General features: G+C 55.4%; 1 protein-coding gene across 1 annotated transcript in view; it reads right to left on the bottom strand.

Annotated features, from left to right (window-relative positions):
• The window catches only part of NOTCH3 (notch receptor 3), a 31,844-nt gene that overhangs the window by 2,091 nt on the left and 12,857 nt on the right, over positions 1–16,896 (bottom strand). The window contains exons 17-32 of the mRNA XM_045991626.1: positions 16,009–16,234; positions 15,391–15,592; positions 15,137–15,290; positions 14,513–14,697; positions 13,842–13,974; positions 13,498–13,755; positions 13,299–13,417; positions 12,385–12,950; positions 10,653–10,985; positions 9,018–9,172; positions 8,697–8,919; positions 7,649–7,733; positions 5,046–5,208; positions 3,657–3,961; positions 3,257–3,404; positions 799–896 (exon numbers count right to left, since the gene is read on the bottom strand). Coding sequence (XP_045847582.1) covers positions 799–896; positions 3,257–3,404; positions 3,657–3,961; positions 5,046–5,208; positions 7,649–7,733; positions 8,697–8,919; positions 9,018–9,172; positions 10,653–10,985; positions 12,385–12,950; positions 13,299–13,417; positions 13,498–13,755; positions 13,842–13,974; positions 14,513–14,697; positions 15,137–15,290; positions 15,391–15,592; positions 16,009–16,234 — 3,353 coding nt within the window. The remainder of the gene's footprint in view (positions 1–798; positions 897–3,256; positions 3,405–3,656; positions 3,962–5,045; positions 5,209–7,648; positions 7,734–8,696; positions 8,920–9,017; positions 9,173–10,652; positions 10,986–12,384; positions 12,951–13,298; positions 13,418–13,497; positions 13,756–13,841; positions 13,975–14,512; positions 14,698–15,136; positions 15,291–15,390; positions 15,593–16,008; positions 16,235–16,896) is intronic.

Raw genomic sequence — 16,896 nt, forward strand, 5'->3', positions numbered from 1 at the left:
GAGTGGGGCGCAGAACCCACCAGAGGTCAGCGTCCCGAGAGCCAGGACTAACTCCTGGCCAAGGTCTCATAGGCCCCTGGCGGACACTGAGAGCCAAGAATTCACACTCTCCAGCCCAACAGACTTGGCTAGAATCCCAGTTCTGCTAACAGAAACTGGGCAAGTTCTCTTAAAGCGCTTTCATCCAGGACCTACTAAGCACCATGCCTCAAAGCCAGGACTAGGGTAAGGAAAGTAAGGTGCCTCTTTAGGTACAACGTTTAAGGGGTGTCAAAAACCAATCATCAAAATAAATGGTATTTGAATGCATTACTTTTTAAATTAAGAGTACTGCAAAAAATACATAATGAATAAAATATCAAAATGTCAGATAAGGACAGAATCTACCCTGTGCCCCTCTAGGCCTCACTCTTCCCATTTATAAAGGGAGGAGAGTAATTCCACCTTGCTAGGGTTTTAAAACAACGCTCGTAACACTTATGTTTTACTGAGGATCTGCTAAGCATTTTACAAATGTTTGATTTCACTGAATCCTCAGGAGACAAAAGTGTGGTGGGTACTGGTGCTTCCCCACTTCAAGATGAGGACAGTAAAGTTCAGAGATGTTAAGCAATTTGCCCAGGTTCACACAGCTTTTTCCTCTGACCCACAGCTGGAGCCTGTTAGGTCCAAATCCTACACTGAAACCTGGCTACAGGCAAGATAATGCCCCCACTAACTTACCCCACCCTGCTCTTTGCCACATTTAGGGGATTGTACCAGGGCTGACTGCCTGGTGGGTCAAGAGCTGGGGCTCACCTTGCTATCCTGCATGTCCTTGTTGGCTCCATTTTTGAGCAGGGCCAAGGTGGCCTCCACATTGTTGACCGCTGCTGCCCAGTGTAAGGCTGATTTCCCTGGGGGGTGCGGGAAGAGAGGTCAGGTTAGGTCTGGGTTCATCTGCTGGGATCCCATGGCAGAGGGAGAGGACGTATCCAGAATATGGCCTTTTAAGGGAGTGGGCTGTGGGGGGTGGGGATCTGCCATGAGTATCTGACCATGTGTTTGGATCCATGTCTGTGCAGACCTGTGGAGTGACTCTCTCTGTCCAGGAGAGCAGGGAACCCCATGCAGGACTCAATCCCAGAACCCCAGGATCATGACCCAAGCTTGAGGCAATTGCTTAAACAGCTGAGCCACCCAGGCACCTGGAATTAAATTTTTTCTTTAAGATTTTATCTGTTTATATGATAGAGAGAAAGAGATCATAAGTAGGCATAGACACAGGCAGAGAGAAAGGGGGAAGCAGGCTCTCTGCTGAGAAGAGAGCCCGATGCGGGGCTCGATCCCAGGACCCTGAGATCATGACCTGAGCCAAAGGCAGAGGCTTAACCCACTGAGCCACAAAGGCACCCCTAAAATCTTTTAAAAAACAAAAAAGATGGGGGGCCTGGGTGGCTCAGTGGGTTAAATCTTCTGCCTTTGGCTCGGGTCATGGTCCTAGGGTCCTGGGATTGAGCCCCGCATCGGGCTCTCTGCTCAGCAGGGAGCCTGCTTCCTCCTCTCTGCCTGCCTCTCTGCCTTCTTGTGATCTCTGTCTGTCAAATAAATAAATAAGTAAAATCTTTTTTAAAAAATTAAAAACAAATTAAAAGTACTGATCCATGCTACCACACTTCATAAACCTTAAAAATATTACGCTAAGTGAAAGCAGCCCATCAAAAAGACGACATATTATTTGATACCCCTTATAGGAAATACTCAGAGTAGGCAAATCCATAGAGACAGAAAGTACATTCGTTAATGGTTGCCCAGGGCTAGGAAGACAAGATTGGAGGGAGTCAGTAACAGTGAGAGTTTGTGTTCCAGGTGATGAAAACGTCCTAAAATGTATTGTGACGACAGAGTCACAATCATGTGATTATATGAAAAGCCACTGGATGTTATACTTCCAATGGCTAACTGTATGGTATGTGAATTATATCTAAATAAAGACTTCAGGACGCCTGGGTGGCTCAGTTGGTTAAGCGACTGCCTTCAGCTCAGGTCATGATCCCGGGATCCTGGGATCGAGTCCCACATCGGGTTCCCTGCTCCATGGAGTGTCTGCTCCCTCTGACCTTCTCCCCTTTCATGCTCTCTTTCACTGTCTCTCCCTCAAATAAATAAATAAAATCTTTAATAAATAAATAAAGAAATACTTTAAAAAAAAAAAAAAAAGGCAAGCAGAACAAAGGTTAAAAAATTAAATAAGGGCGCCTGGGTGGCTCAGTCCGTAAGAGTCTGCCTTCAGCTCAGGTCATGATTCTGGGATCCTGGGATCAAGCTTGGTGTTGGGGTCTCTGCTCAGTGGGGAGTCTGCTTCTCCCTCTCCCTCTGTCTCTCCCCCCACCAACTCATGCTTACTCTCTCGCTCTCTCTCTGTATGAAATAAATACATAAAACCTCTTTAAAAATTTAAATAAAATAAGACATTTAGCCCTTCATTCAGCCTAGCCACATTTCAAGAGCTCCCAAACCACCAAGTGTGGCCAGCGGCCACCACAATGGATGGCACAGACCAGGAACATTTCCATCATCATGGAAAGTTCTATTGGACAGCAGTCCTCCAGAGCCACAGTTCTCAACTGGGGTGATGTCCCCACCCAGGGACATTTGCACAGCTAGGGAGTGGAGTGTTGCTGGCATCTCCTGGGTCAAGGCCAGGGATGCCGCTTAATATTCTACATTGCAAGGACAGCCCTCCTCACAAAGAATCATTCAGCCCCAAGTGTAAATGGTGCAGAGGTTGAGAACAGCAGCTCCCAAGGATGTTTATGAGCATCTGAGTGTGTCTGCAGTTGTGTGAGATCTCCGGCCATGAGGGCAGGTTGCTGGGAATCCGCTCGGGCCGCTCAGGCCAGGACCTGGGCCATCAAGCCACCTCCACAGAGGTAGGTTAACACCACGTGTGGATTTGGCTAATTCACAAACATAGTATGCCAACTGTCCAGCAGAGGGCAGCAGAGTAGGTTCTTCTAACAAAACCGATGGAAATGACGTGCTTTGGGGAAGGCCGCCTTTTTCTAAGTCACTGAGATATCCTATGGGCTAGGGGACGCCGTGAAAAATGAAGAAAAAGCATGTGCGTTTAAGTCCATGTCGAAGCCCTCATATGTGTGTGAGTTTCAGTGATTGGGTCTCAAAATAATTCACATAATTCACACAACATACATGACAGTCGGGACCCAAGGGACATCCTCTAAAGCCTCCCCCATTGCTACTCCCCACAGCTTACCGAGCTCATCCACGGCATTGACATCAGCGTGGCTGGCAATGAGTTCTTCCACCATGCCCTCCACCGCCAGGCGGGCTGCCAGGATCAGTGCCGTGGAGCCATCTGCCATGCGGGCATCCAGGTCTGTGGAGCGGTTCCGGATGAGAATCTAGAAGGGAAGGCATGCAGAAGGGAGGGTCATGGCATTAATAGAGGGACCAGGAGCATCTCTAAGTCCCCCGAATTCCCCAATCCCCACAGCCCCTAGACTCCAAACTTCGGGAAGCAGCTACCTGCCAGCCACCGTATATCGCCACTTCACAAATGAGAAAAACAGAGCTGTATTTTGCAGGACGAGGGCTCAAACCCAGGTCTGATGCGTGGGCCAGCTCCAGAGTCCAAAAGGGTTGGTGCATCTCACCTGGAACACACCCTGGGCATCTGCGGTGACAGCAGTGTGCAAAGGAGTGCGCCCTGAGTGGTCCTGGGCATTGGTGTCTGCCCCCGCATCCAGCAGCCGCTTGGCTGCATCAGCCCGGGCATAGCGGGCAGCCAGGTGCAGGGCCGTCTCGCCTGTGCGGTCAGTCCGTGCCCCAAGCTGGGCTCCCTGACAGATCAAGTCTGAGATGATGCTGGCTGATGTGTCTTCTGCCTCATCCTCCTCGGTGGGCATTGGCTCCAGAGCCCCCCCACAGAAGGAGGCCAGCATCAGTGGGGTGAAGCCATCTGTGGGGACCAGGAGTCTGTCACAAGGGAGGTGGGCACAGAGACCTTTCCAGGGAATACCACTGAGGACACTGCATTAGGAGGAAACGGGACACATGGGAGCACAAGAGGGAATGGCGCGTGCACACACGCGCACACACACACCTGTGTCAGGTACCCCAGAAGCCAGCCCAGATGAGGACTCACAGAAGCAGGAGGGGATCCAGGAGGGAGGGAGGAGCAAGCCTTCAGCCTCAGGCAAATTCCCAGGAGGTTAGGTCAGCCTGATCCTGAAGGGGGACTCTGGAGGCTGAGCTGTACCTCAAACTGCTCGAGGCTCAAGAGCTGTGCCTTTCCCACGCCCCCACCCACCGGGTAAGAGCCACTCCAGGGACATAAGATCCCAGGCAGCTCAGACCCTGGTAGCTTGAGGAATTCAAAAGAGAGCCACAGGAGCAGGCCATTTGGAACAAAAGCAAAATGAGCTAGAGGAGGACTACCCTGAAATGTGGCAAAAACGGATCCAAAAGGATCCAAATAATGTGATCTGCTACCCTCCGCGTGAGCATTTGCCCTGGTTAGGGGAGCCACGCGAACCCCATTCCCCACCCTCTAGTCCTGGATAGAGCTAAACCCAGTCCCTGGCTCAGAGCTTTAGCCCCGCCCCCTGAGTTCATCTGCATATTCCAGCCCCCCGTAGCACACTGATTAGCTGAGGGCTGGGCACGTGACGCTAGCCCATCCAATCAGAAGTCATTCTGGAACTTCTGAGGGTGCAGCTGGTAATACAGGTTTGATAAGGCTGGTGAGGCTTGTGTCTACGGCACCCCCAGGAGAACGCCTCCGCAGGCTGGAGCCGCGCGGCAGGGCGTCCTGGACCCAAATATCCATGACGCTTCTGGTTACAAGAGCCAGTAAATCCCTTGTTTTACTTCACCTAGTTTGAGAAGGGCTATTATCACTCACAACCAAGAGTGCTGATTAAATACACCCCTACAGACGCACGCTGGACACAGCCAACTCTCCCCAGAACGCAGACCTAGATGCAAGTTTTCACAGCAGGACGGGGAAGGGGCATCCTTGGCGGGGAGGCCCCGTCACTGACCTGGGCCTCGCACATTGACATCCATGCCATCGGCATCCACATCGCCCTGCGGGGGTGTCAAGGCCATGGCCGGCGCCACACGGATGTCGGCAGCAACCAGGTGGTGTTGGGTCCACTGGCGGCAATCCACAGTATCCTCGGCCCCCACACCGGGCTCCTCTACCTGGAGGCACAAGGACCAAGGATCTCACAAAGAGTTGAAAGAGATACAGTTAGAGGGACAGTCTGAGCACCCTCACAGGTTCCTCTCATGGAAATGCACTCACAGTCCCAAGAAACCATGAATATCCTGCTTCTCTTATGCCTACGGAAACAGGAAATTGACATGCTGGAGCTCAGAACTCATCAAAGGAAGAACAGGGATTTTTTTTACAGATTTTATTTATTTACTTGAGTGAGAGAGTGTGAGAGAGAGCACAAGAGGGAAGAGAGTCAGAGGGAGAAGCAGACTCCCCGCTGAGCAGGGAGCCCAGTGCAGGACTGGATCCCAGGACTCCAGGATAAAGATGCCAACTGAAGGAAGGCAGTCGCCTAACCAACTGTGCCACTCAGATGCCCCGGGAGAAGAGGGATTTTACTCTGGGTTGGAAGTGGGGAGGGCTAGGAACCCAAGATGGGTGATCAAGGAAGAGACAGAGAACATAGCACCTGTCAGAACACACCTGTCTATACACGAGACATAACACACCAAAAGTGAAATTAGGGGAACAATATCATGACAACAGTATCAAGAAGAATATAATATTTAAAAGTAAATTTAACAGAAGAAATGCAAAACTTGCGTTCTGGAAGCTATAAATCACAGGTAAAAGAAATGCAGGGGCGGGGCTGGGTGGTCCTTCACGGATCAATTTTAATCTGAGAAAAGGATGACTGGGTGGGAGAGAAAGAGAAAATCAAGGGAGATGCTCTGGGTACCAAGTGGGACTCTTACTCAGTACCATGAACATGAACATAAGGTATCAGGACAGAACAGTCATACACAAATGTACCGATTTCCCTTCACAAGCATAGCACCTGGGCCCCTGGCAGGAGCTTGATAAATTTCAGACTCAGGGTCCAAAAGGCATAGTGATGTTATGGGAACAGGATAGAGTATTCTTAACTAGCCTGCCAGGACATTTAAGAGCCTTCAGGCTCCAAACATAGCCTGATCGAGTCAGACCCACGCTTAAGGACCCAGGTAGAGAGTTGAGTTTCATGGAAGGGGAAAGCCAGATGATGGTTAGTTGTCTCATCCTCCCTGACCCTTTCTGGTTAGCTGTTCCTCAGCTGGCAAATCACACTAGAGCTCTGAGCACATCTCATTAGCAAAGTCAGGATAATGCTGTCATTCTGCAATGTGAAAATGCCATCAAAAACATATTGTGGGGGCACCTGGGTGGCTCAGTGGGTTAAAGCCTCTGCCTTCGGCTCCAGTCATGATCCCGGGGTCCTGGGATCGAGCCCCACATCGGGCTCTGCTCAGCAGGGAGCCTGCTTCCCTCCCCCCACCTGCTTCTCTGCCTACTTGTGATCTCTGTCTGTCCAATAAATAAGTAAAATCTTAAAAAAAAAAAAATTGTGCTTAAAAAAATATTGCGCTATCTACTTAATATCCACTTTGGGATGAGAATGAAAAAGAAAAGGCTGAGGTGAACAGATTTCTTCAGGCGTCAATTGTAATATATGTCTCCATTTCATGAACATTAAAATCTAGGCTGGGGGTGCCCGTGTGGCTCAGTCACTTAAGCAACAGACTCTTGGTTTTGGCTCAGGTTACAATCTCAGGATGGGGAGACCGAACCCCAGGACGGGCTCCACGCTCAGCCCCGTCTGCCTGAGATTCTCTCTTCCTTGTCCTCTGCCCCTCCCCAGCTTGTGTGTGCACTCTCGCTCTCTCACTCTCTCTCTCATAAATAAAGGGGAGAGGCAGACTGAGAACTGCCTCTAGGCAGGGAGAGGCAGCTGAGAACTGAGGTGTATATTAATAGCTGCTTTATAGGATCCTCATAAAGACGAAATTAGAGGCTTGTGTGTGTTCAAGACATTCAGCAAGTAGAAGGAAATGCTAGCAGGAACCTGTTACAGACAGAACTGTGCTCCCCCAAAAGTCATATGTGGAAGCCCTAACCTCCAACGTGACTATATTTGGATGTGGGACCTTTAAGGAGGTAATTAAGGTGACACGAGAGCGTAGAGTGGGGCCCTCATGCAATAGGATTGATATCCTTGTAAGAAAAGGAAGAAGCACCAAGGCTCTCCCCCTCCAGGCCCACAGAGGAATGCCGTGTGCGGCAGCCCAAGCTAACAAAGATCCCATGGGTATGACCCAGCAGAGGACTTGTTTAAAAACCTCTGGGAACATTTTCGGCCTGCACGCGCTGGACAGAGTTGAACCCAGCAAAGAAAAAGCAGAGTCGCTGTCTGGGCCAGGGGCTCTCCTCCAGGAAGACCCCACCTTGGCCTGGGAGCAGAGGCCTGGTTAGAGAAGGGCAGGATGGGGCGGTGCCATGACTGTTCCCCAGAGCTGGGAAGAGCAAAGATTTCCCCTGACTCTCCCCCGGCCATCGGGACCTCCACCCAGGACCCTTAGGGCAGGAATCAGAGAAAGGGGGCACAACCTTCAGTCGCTTAGCCTCTGGGCACTCCGTATCCATCCAGTCTGTGGCCACCTCCCCCATCAGACTCTCGCTCTTGGCCATGTTCCTGTGGGGACAGTTGAAAGGGGATGGGAGAGAGGAGACAATGGGGACATGCAACCTGATAGGAGGATTGGGGTGGGGTCGAGAAGAGCTCCCAGAGGCCAGGTCTGGGTCTGGGTTTTGGGGTCCTCGGTCAGTAGGCACAGGAGACAGGGTCAAGATACAGGGTCCAAAGAAGGGATGCAGGATGAAGCCAAGGTCACAGTGGAGGGTAGTCAGAAGTTATGATGGGTGGCAGCCAGGGTCTTAAGATAGAATTGGGTAAGGAGCGGGGTTAGGGGTCAGCACAGTGGGCTATGGGATAGGTGAAGGTCACAGGCATGCAGCAGGGATTACAGAAGATGACATCAGGAGTCATGAGGATAGAGTTATCTTCACCACAGGTGAGATGAAGCCAGGATCAAGGAGGTTGTAGTGAGGAGTCAGGAGGTCATGGGGTCACAGGAGAGGGGTAAATCCAGGGGTTAGGTCAGGGTGGGGCTGGAGGTCTTGAGGGACACATCAGGGAGTTGGAGGCGAGGCCCCGTGCCAAGGTCAGAATGAAGTCAAAGGTCAGGGTGAGTTAGAGCCAGAGGTGGTACTGAGGAGCCATAGAGGATGGGGCCACAGGTCAGTAAGGGATTGAGGTACAGACAGGGATCATGAGGCCCGCAGTCAGGTAGGAACAAATTTGAGTATCACGGTGAAGTTTGGGAGGCCCGGATCAGGGCAGGGTCACAGTGGGGTGAGAGTAGGATTGGGGTCAAGGAAACTGAGATACAGGAAATGGGGTCGGGGGGTCATGAGTCTGGCGTGGCCCCCAGGGATCATGGAGTCAGTCAGTGGTTAAGGGGATGAGCCCTGAGGTCCTGGCTGGAATCTGAAGTTAGGGTCTGCTTGGGATGAGAGGTCGGAGTCAGGCCACAGGGGACTCAAGGGCTCCCAAGCGCCCCCATAGTCAGGCATAGGGCGCAGCCAGGGTCCTTACTTCATGCCCAGTGCGTCTTGGCCCACAGGCTCCCGCCGGCCCTTGTGGCCAGCAGCCACATCCTTGTGGAGCGCGAAGCCCTCGGGGAACCAGAGGGTGCTGTGCTCACGCTTGCGGCGGGCCACCATGACCCCCAGGACGAGGATGACCAGCAGGAAGACTGCGCTGGCAGCCAGCAGGGGAAGCAACGGCACACTTGGCTCCGGCAGCTCCAGCGGCTCCCCTGGGGGCGGGAGGCAGGGGGGCTCGAGCACAGGCCTGGCCCCCCCACCCCCGTGGAGCCCCAACTCCACCCTCATCACCCACCAGGCCGGGCCTCACCCCGCACGGCCCGCAGCGGGTACGGGAAGTCCAGGCGCTCCACGGCCGACAGCGCTCCCAGGTAGTCGGCCGCGCTCTGGGCATCGGGGAAGCAGTGGTCATTCTCGGGCGACTGCAGGCACAGCCGGTTGTCGATCTCCAGCATCACCACAGAGCTGCAGGGATGTGAGGGAAGGACAGGCATGTTCCACGGCACACCTGCCGTCAGCCAGGCCCGGAGTGCCATCCCCAGAGCTCAGAAGAGCCCTCTCCTCTCACCATGTTGTCAGGGCCCACATGCCCCCAGTCTGGCACCGAACCCCACCAACGCCCCGAAACCAGTCTTGCTGTGGCCACCAGGGTCCCCTGACCACAAATCCAGTGAGCACTGTTTTCCCGTCAACATCTCTAGTGGACGCCGTCAGCGCACACCCAAGTCTCCAGCTTCTAACAGCTGACAGCCGCCTCTTCTCCAGGAAGTGGACCTCAGCGAAGTGGCGACCTCTTCACTTGGGAGGTGACACCCCTTGGGGCAGCCCTCAGCCCGGGACTGGGTGATACACAGTGGGTGTACACAGTGGCCCTCCGGTCTCAAATGACTCAGGGTGTCATTTGTGCTCTAGAGCTCCCTGAGGAATTACACTGAGGCCAGACCAAGACCCCTTCCTGCCCCATCCTGCTTCCCTCCTTCCCTCTCTCCTGAGAGCACCCCTTTCCTTGTGGCACATGCGTCTGAATCCCCATCTCAGACTCTCCAAACTCCCTCTCATCTCGAGATGCCATCCTAGCTCTCTGGCTGCTCCCTCTCCTCATTTGTGAGCTGATTTCCCTCAACCAATCCCTGCGTCTCTGTGTCCCCAAGTCATTCTTTTGTCTCCACTTCTTTGAGTCCCCCCCATGGCTTCAACACCCCTTTGTCTTTCTTATCTGTGTCTTCAGCCTTGCCTGTCTCCTGGAGGGGGACCTCTACAATACCCCAGACTCCTCAGATTCTGCAAGCCTATGACCCCTGTTTATCACCCTGTGTCCTTTTCTGGGTGAGACACACACCCCTGTCCCCGCTGCCCAGAGACCGTATCACCACACCCAGGGAGCAGCCAGGGACCGGTAGGTCAGCCAGACTCCATCCACTCCCCCACGCCAGCTGTCCCCGTCAGAGCCCCTGCCCTCCATCTCTAGAATCCAGCCCTCCTTGGCCAAGGGCCCCCTGCCTGCTCAGAGGCCACACCTCCCTTCTGGCCTCCCTCCCAGGCCACCCTCAGGAAAATTCTGTTTTCCACTTCTAAAAAAAAAAAAAAAAAGCAAAAACTACACCACATGCCCTTAACCATTCTGCTCTCCAGAGGACCCTTTCTGGTACCCAGAGGCACTTCTGTCACATCTTGGGGGGGGGGGCACCTGCACATAGTGGGTGGAGGCCAAGACTGCTCCTGCTGAGCATCCGGTAGCACCCAAGACAACCCCCCCCCAAGCAAACAATGACCCGGCCCCAGATGACAGAGGTGCAGATGGTGGGACATGCAGGTCACATCACCAAGAAGGCTCCCCAAGATGTTAAAGGAAGTGAAACCCATAAGCCCTGAGGAGTGGGGACCCTCCCCTCCCAGACCAGCACTCCCAAGGGCCCCCGCAGCTCCTCCAGGGTGCAGCACGCACCCGATCACCTCCGGGGCCAGTTCGCGCCGGTTCCGGGACTCGGAGCCAGGACCCGGCCGGTGGTAAGGAAAGACCATGGCCTGGCCGTTCTCGTCCAGGCGGAAGCGCAGCGAGGTGCGCAGGATGCCGCTGAGCCGCTGCAGGAAGTCGGCGCTGGAGCGCAGCAGCTCCTCGGGCGGCAGCAGCACAGTGAGCACCAGCACGCCGCGGGCCAGCAGGGCGGGCACCTCACCCGCACAGTCCAGCCCATCCCAGCCGCACTCCTCTGTGTTGCAGCCCTGGTCGCAGCGGCCATCAGCAAAGTGGTCCGCACAGTACTTCTCGTACACGGGGCTGGGGGAGGAGAGGAGTGCAGTCAGAATCATCCAACACTCCCGCACATGCGCCACAGAGAACCCAGACTCCAGAGACACAAGGGGGACAGACGGTGAGAGCGCAGAGGGCTCGAATGTATCCGACAGGTGTCAGGCCTTCTGCAAACCCAGCCGTTCCTTCAGTAACTAGTAGCAAATAACTATGGACAGATGCCTGCTGTAGGCATCCCGAAATATGCCCGCCCAGGGACAGCAGGCATTCCAGTGGGCAGAGACAGACACTGAAAGAGATGAATGAGCAGCAGAATACAGAGCATTTCAATTACACATCAGAAAAAGCTGAATATAAACACACACATATGCAGGGTACTATGGGAAGTAAAGGCTAAGGAGGAAACTAAAGCAGGGGAAGTACTGGCGGTGGCCAGGGAGGAGCTCACTGAGAAGGGACGGCTGTTGGAGTGAAGGCTTGAAGGAGGTGAGGAAGGAACCATGTAGCTTCCTGAGGGAAGAGGATTCCTGGCAGAGGGAACAGCCAGTGCAGTGCAAAGACCCTGGGGTGCAACCAAGCCTAAGGTATCTGAGAAATGGCAGAGGCCAGGGTATCTGGAGCACAGTGAGTGAGGAGGAAAGTCGGGGTAATAAAGACAGGGAGATAAAAGTGAGGGAAGTGTTCCAGGCAGACAGAGGGACAAAAGAGGCAGAGCAGATGGATGGACAGATGAGGTCCAAGAATGGACCAGAAGAGGTGTAGACAGGGACACCTGGGTGGCTCAGTCAGTTAAGCATCTGCCTTCAGCTCAGGTCATGATCTCAGGGGCCTGGGACCAACTCCCCCATCAGGCTTCCTGCTCATCAGGGAGTCTGCTTCTCCCTCTGCCCCTCCCCTTCCCCAGCTTCTGTGCATGCTCTCCCTCTCTCAAATGAACGGATAAAATCTAAAAAAAATCTTAAAAAAAAAAAAAAAGAAGAAGAAGAAGTAGACAGACATTTGGGTGTGCTGAGGGACGAAAGGAATTCACGGATGGACAGAACAAAGTCCAAAGATGGACAAACAGGACGTGGGGAGAGGCAGATGGAGTGCACAGGTAGAAAGAAAGACACAACATGGACAGGTCATGTCGTGTGTGGATGGAGGGACAGACAGCAGTGGCACATGGATGGGCAGATAGCTGCACAGACAGACCAACAGCACTCAGACGGGCAGACGGGGTCCACGAGGAAACTGAGGGCGAATGAGTGGACATCCTACGGACAGTCCAAGGATGGACTGACACTAAGCCAGTGAAGCGGCAGAGAGAGAGGCGGGGCCCACAGATGCGCAGGTGGGGCCCACGGACGGAGAAGACACAGACCGGCGAGCGGTCGAACGGACGGGTTAGAGGGACGACGGACAGACGACAGACGGAGGGGCTCACTTGCAGGTGCGCTCGCGGCCGCCGGCGCGGCAATCGAAGTTGTCGTAGAGGCAGGCGGGCGAGCTGCAGGCGGGGTCGCAGCGGCTGTTGTTGAAGAGGCGCCAGCACTGCAGCGCCGCGCACTGCCGCCAGGGGTCGCCCACGCTCAGCGAGCAGTCGCCGCCGTCCCAGCCGCAGCCCGGGCTGTTGCACTCGCGGTCGCAGCGCTTGTCCCCGCTCTTGGCCTCGCAGGCGGCGCTCGGGCACAGGGGCTCCTCCGGGGCCTCGGGCGCCGCCGCGGGCGCCTCGCACCTTGATCCGGCCCAGCCCGGCGCGCACGCGCAGCGGAAGAAGGGTGCGAGCGGCGCGGGGCGGCAGGAGCCCCCGTGGAGGCACGGGGAGGCCACGCAGCTGGCGTTGGCGGCCCCCGGCGGCGACCCCCGCGCGCCCCGGCAGGCGGGCCCGGATAGTCCTGGGGGACAGGCGCAGCGCGGCCCACGGACCGTCTGCTGGCACGGGACGCCGGCTGGGCACTGCAGTTCCCGGCAGGAGCGCGCCACCCGCTCGCAACGCGGGCCCCAAAAGGGCTGGGGAAGGAGAGGGCAGCGAGGCATTTGGAAAGGTGGAGAAGAGAGAAAGGGGACGATAGGGGGTCAAGGCTTCAGAAGGTTGACCTCCCCAGGTCCCACCCAACCTCTCCCCTAGCAGAGAAGCCCCGCCTTCCCCCGGAGGCCATGCCTCCAAACCTGTGCCTCCCCCCAACACACACACACACACACACACACACACTCTCTCTCTCTCTCTCTCTCTCTCTCTCCAGGCATTTTCAATATTTCTCAGGAACCCCCTTCCCTACCATCTCTTCCCCCCTAAAGCCACGCCCTCCAAAAAGGCCAAGCTCCCACTCCTCTCCCAGAGACACTGATGTGACCTACCGGAATGCAGTGACAGGTAAATGTCAGCACACCCCCAGGGCCTGGGCTGGGACGGCACTGGCCTCCATGCTGGCAGGGCTGGGACTCGCAGGGAGACAGGGCAGTCTGACAGCGGGGACCTAGACAAGTAGGAGCTGGCGGGTCAGCCACAGGGTAGGAACACAGGCAGGGTCCCAGGGCAGCCGCCTCGGATGCTTACCTGTGAAGCCTGGACGGCAAATGCAGCGGAAGCCCCCACCTGGGTCCTGCAGACAATCCCGAGTGTGTGCATCGTGGCAGGCACCCGGGTGACACTCATTGATGTCCGCCTCACAGCGCAAGCCAGTGTACCCAGGGGGGCAGGTGCAGCGGAAGCCCCCCACCAGGTCCACGCAGGTACCATTGTGCAGGCACCGGGGGCCCTGGTCCAGGGGTGGGCCTGGGCCGCAGTCGTCCTCATTAATCTCACAGAGCACACCTTGGGGAGGGGAGGATGGGGGAGCAGTCAGGAGGGGACAGAGACCCAGCCTCCCCTCCTGTCCGCCAACCGTGGCCCTGGCATACCCAGTGTTCCTGGGGGGCAGGAGCAGAGATAGCGGGCCACAAGGTCAATGCAGAAGCCCCCGTGCTGGCAGGGCTGGGAGGCACACTCGTTCACATCATCCTCACAGCTGTCCCCCGTGTAGCCAGCTGGACACTGCAGCGATATGAGACAGGGACCTCTAAGCCCAGAGGGACACAGATACTCCCCCATGAAGACACAGAGGTCACAGAACAAGAGGACCTACTATATCATCCAACACAGAGAGGCATGCCCATGTACAGAAACACACACGCACACACACAATACAAGGAAATACACCCAGTCACAGAGGGTTAGAGACACAGCCAGTGCAGAAGGACACACACACACAAATGCACAGGATAGACGCACAGGAGAAACATCCAGATGCACCCAAGGCGCACACAACCACAGATGCAGTAGGACACCACCACGTGCATTCACACCCAAAGGGCAGGGTACATGGAGGAATACAGAGATACATCTAGGAAACAACCAAAGACAGAGGCACACCCAGACAGACAGAAAGTCTCTCAGATCAACCAAGAAATACACCCACAAGATTAGATCCAAAGACACAAAAGCAAAAACCCAGACATGCAACACACCCACACCAGGTCACACACACACAGCATGACTAGCTCCCCTCTCCCCGAGTCTGGGTGCCCCTTACCTCACACACATAACCCCCCATGTAGCCTTGGCAGGTGCCCCCATGCTGGCAGGGCTGGCCCAAGCAGGGGTCCACCTCCTGCTCACAGTGGCTGCCCGTGCGGCCTTTTGGGCACACGCAGTAGTGGGAATTGTCCTTGTCCACGCACTGCCCATCTGTCTGACACAGCTCTTCCAGCCGCACCCCTGCGCAGAGGAGAGCAGGGTCAATCATGTATTTGCCCCTTCCTGACTGCATCGCTCACAGCATCACCAAACACCCCTGCTGGCATCAGTCACTAGGGTTTCACACACACCCCATTGGGTTGTCAGCCCTCCAAACTGGCACGGTCTCAGACACTGTCACACAAACACATATCCACACCTTTGCTGTCCACACTAGCTCAGTCACACACAGCTACCTCATCCCTGCTACGATGTCATCCCAGCTACCTCATGGCGACAGAGGCATCCACCATCCCGGCACTGGCCAGCTGCCCCACATTACACATCCACAAAAACTCAGCCACACACCCCATCCCGCCCATACGCTCTGCCATAGCCTTACTGGGCTCTCGTTAGCAAGAAGTATGCGCGCACACACACCCTCTGGAGCCCCACACCCCGCCTCTGTGCTCCCCCTCACCCATCTGGGCTGCGGCCTCCCTGCAGGGCAGACTCCGGATGTCACAGAGGCGGCCGCTCCACCCCGGGGGGCAAAGGCAGTAGAAGGTGGCCCCGGTCCGGGCACAGCGACCCCCGTTCTGACAGGGCGCGCGGCTGCACCAGTCTACCAGCGTCTGGAGGGGAAGCTGTCAGCGTCAGCGCTCAAGGACCCCCGAGGAGCCGCACCCCAGCTTCTCCAGGGTCCCAGGCAGGCCCCTACCCTAGACCACCCACCTGGCACTGCGCGCCAGTGAAGCCCTCCGGGCAGGTGCAGCGGAAGCCCGGGTGGGCCGCACTGCAGACGCCGCCATGCAGACAGGGCCGAGAGAGGCAGGGATCAGCCTCGTGTTGGCAGTGTGCGCCCGTGTAGCCGGGACGGCACTGGCAACTGAACGAGTTCACGCCGTCCACGCAGGTCCCACCGTGGAAGCAGGAGCTGGAGGGGAAGGGAGGGATAGGTCAGGCTCCGCCCCTATGCAGGCCCCGCCTTCCTGGCCCCTCCCCGCGCCGAGAGGGCACTCTTCTGTGACCCCCTTACCCACGAGAAGCTGCAGCCCTAGCAGAGGTCCCGCCCCTTCCTGTTCCATAGCCCCAACTTACCAAGTACTTCAGAGCTAAGGTGGGAGCCACGTGGAGGCCCCGCCCTGACCTGACCTCGCTCCTTTTGGGACCAGCGTCCCTAAGGTGACCTCCAAACAGAGCCCTAACCCTTCCCGGACACTGCTCCATCACGGATCAGAGCTGTGAGGTGCGTGCCAAGCCAAGAACCCCCTTCTTGTCCCCACTCCTTCTCATGTTCCAAACCCCATCCCATGCCAGGGTCCCCAAGCTCCTAGTAGGGACCCCACGCACCTGGGGCTGCAGTCTGGTAGATCCTGCTCGCAGTGGAAACCTCCATAACCAGGTGGGCAGGTGCAGGTAAAGGAGGCCACGTGGTCAGTGCATGTGCCTGGGCCACATGGGCTGCTCAGACACTCGTCCACATCTCGGGCACAACGGGGACCAGCGAAACCAGGAAGGCAGGAGCACGAAAAGGAGCCCAGGCCATCCTGACAGGAGCCACCGTTCAGGCAGGGGTCTAAGGTCCAAAGGGAGAAGCCCTGGTCATACACTTTGCCCCCCATCAGCTCAATCTGACCCAGCCATGCCTTTCATAGAGGGAAATCAGGAGGAAACCAGGCTTAACTTGGAGTGGCACATTTGGTCAGAGGGATCAAATTCTGTCCCCTCTGTGGCCTCATCCCCTCCCTTATCTGGAAGCCTCACCTATGTGCAAGGAAGAGAGAGATGGGGGAGCCAAAAGGTCCCTCTGAGCCGCCAAGCACGTGCTGCTAGATGTCTATTTAATTCCTGGGCACAGCACAGAAGGCCTCCAGACCTCTGCTGGCCAGTGGAGGATTGGCCTCGTGTATCTAGTAAGCCCTTGACATGTGGCTGACCCAAATTGGGGTGTGCTATAGGAGTAAAATAAACACTAGATTTCTGATTTTGAAGACTTCCTATGAAAACAAAAATGAATGTAAAAGATCTCAATAATTTCATGTTGATTAATGTCAAAATAACATTTTAATATATAAGTTTAAAAATATATTATTAAATTTAACCTTTTTTTTTTTTTACTTTTTCAATGTGGTGACTAGAAAAATTTTATGTGTATATGTGACTTACGTTACTGGCCTCTCAGACCGTGCTCCTAGAGCACTCACTCGGCGTCTATTATGTCCTACTTTCCACATAATG

The sequence above is a fragment of the Meles meles genome, chromosome 20 (assembly GCF_922984935.1).
Source record: "Meles meles chromosome 20, mMelMel3.1 paternal haplotype, whole genome shotgun sequence".
NCBI lineage: Eukaryota > Metazoa > Chordata > Mammalia > Carnivora > Mustelidae > Meles > Meles meles.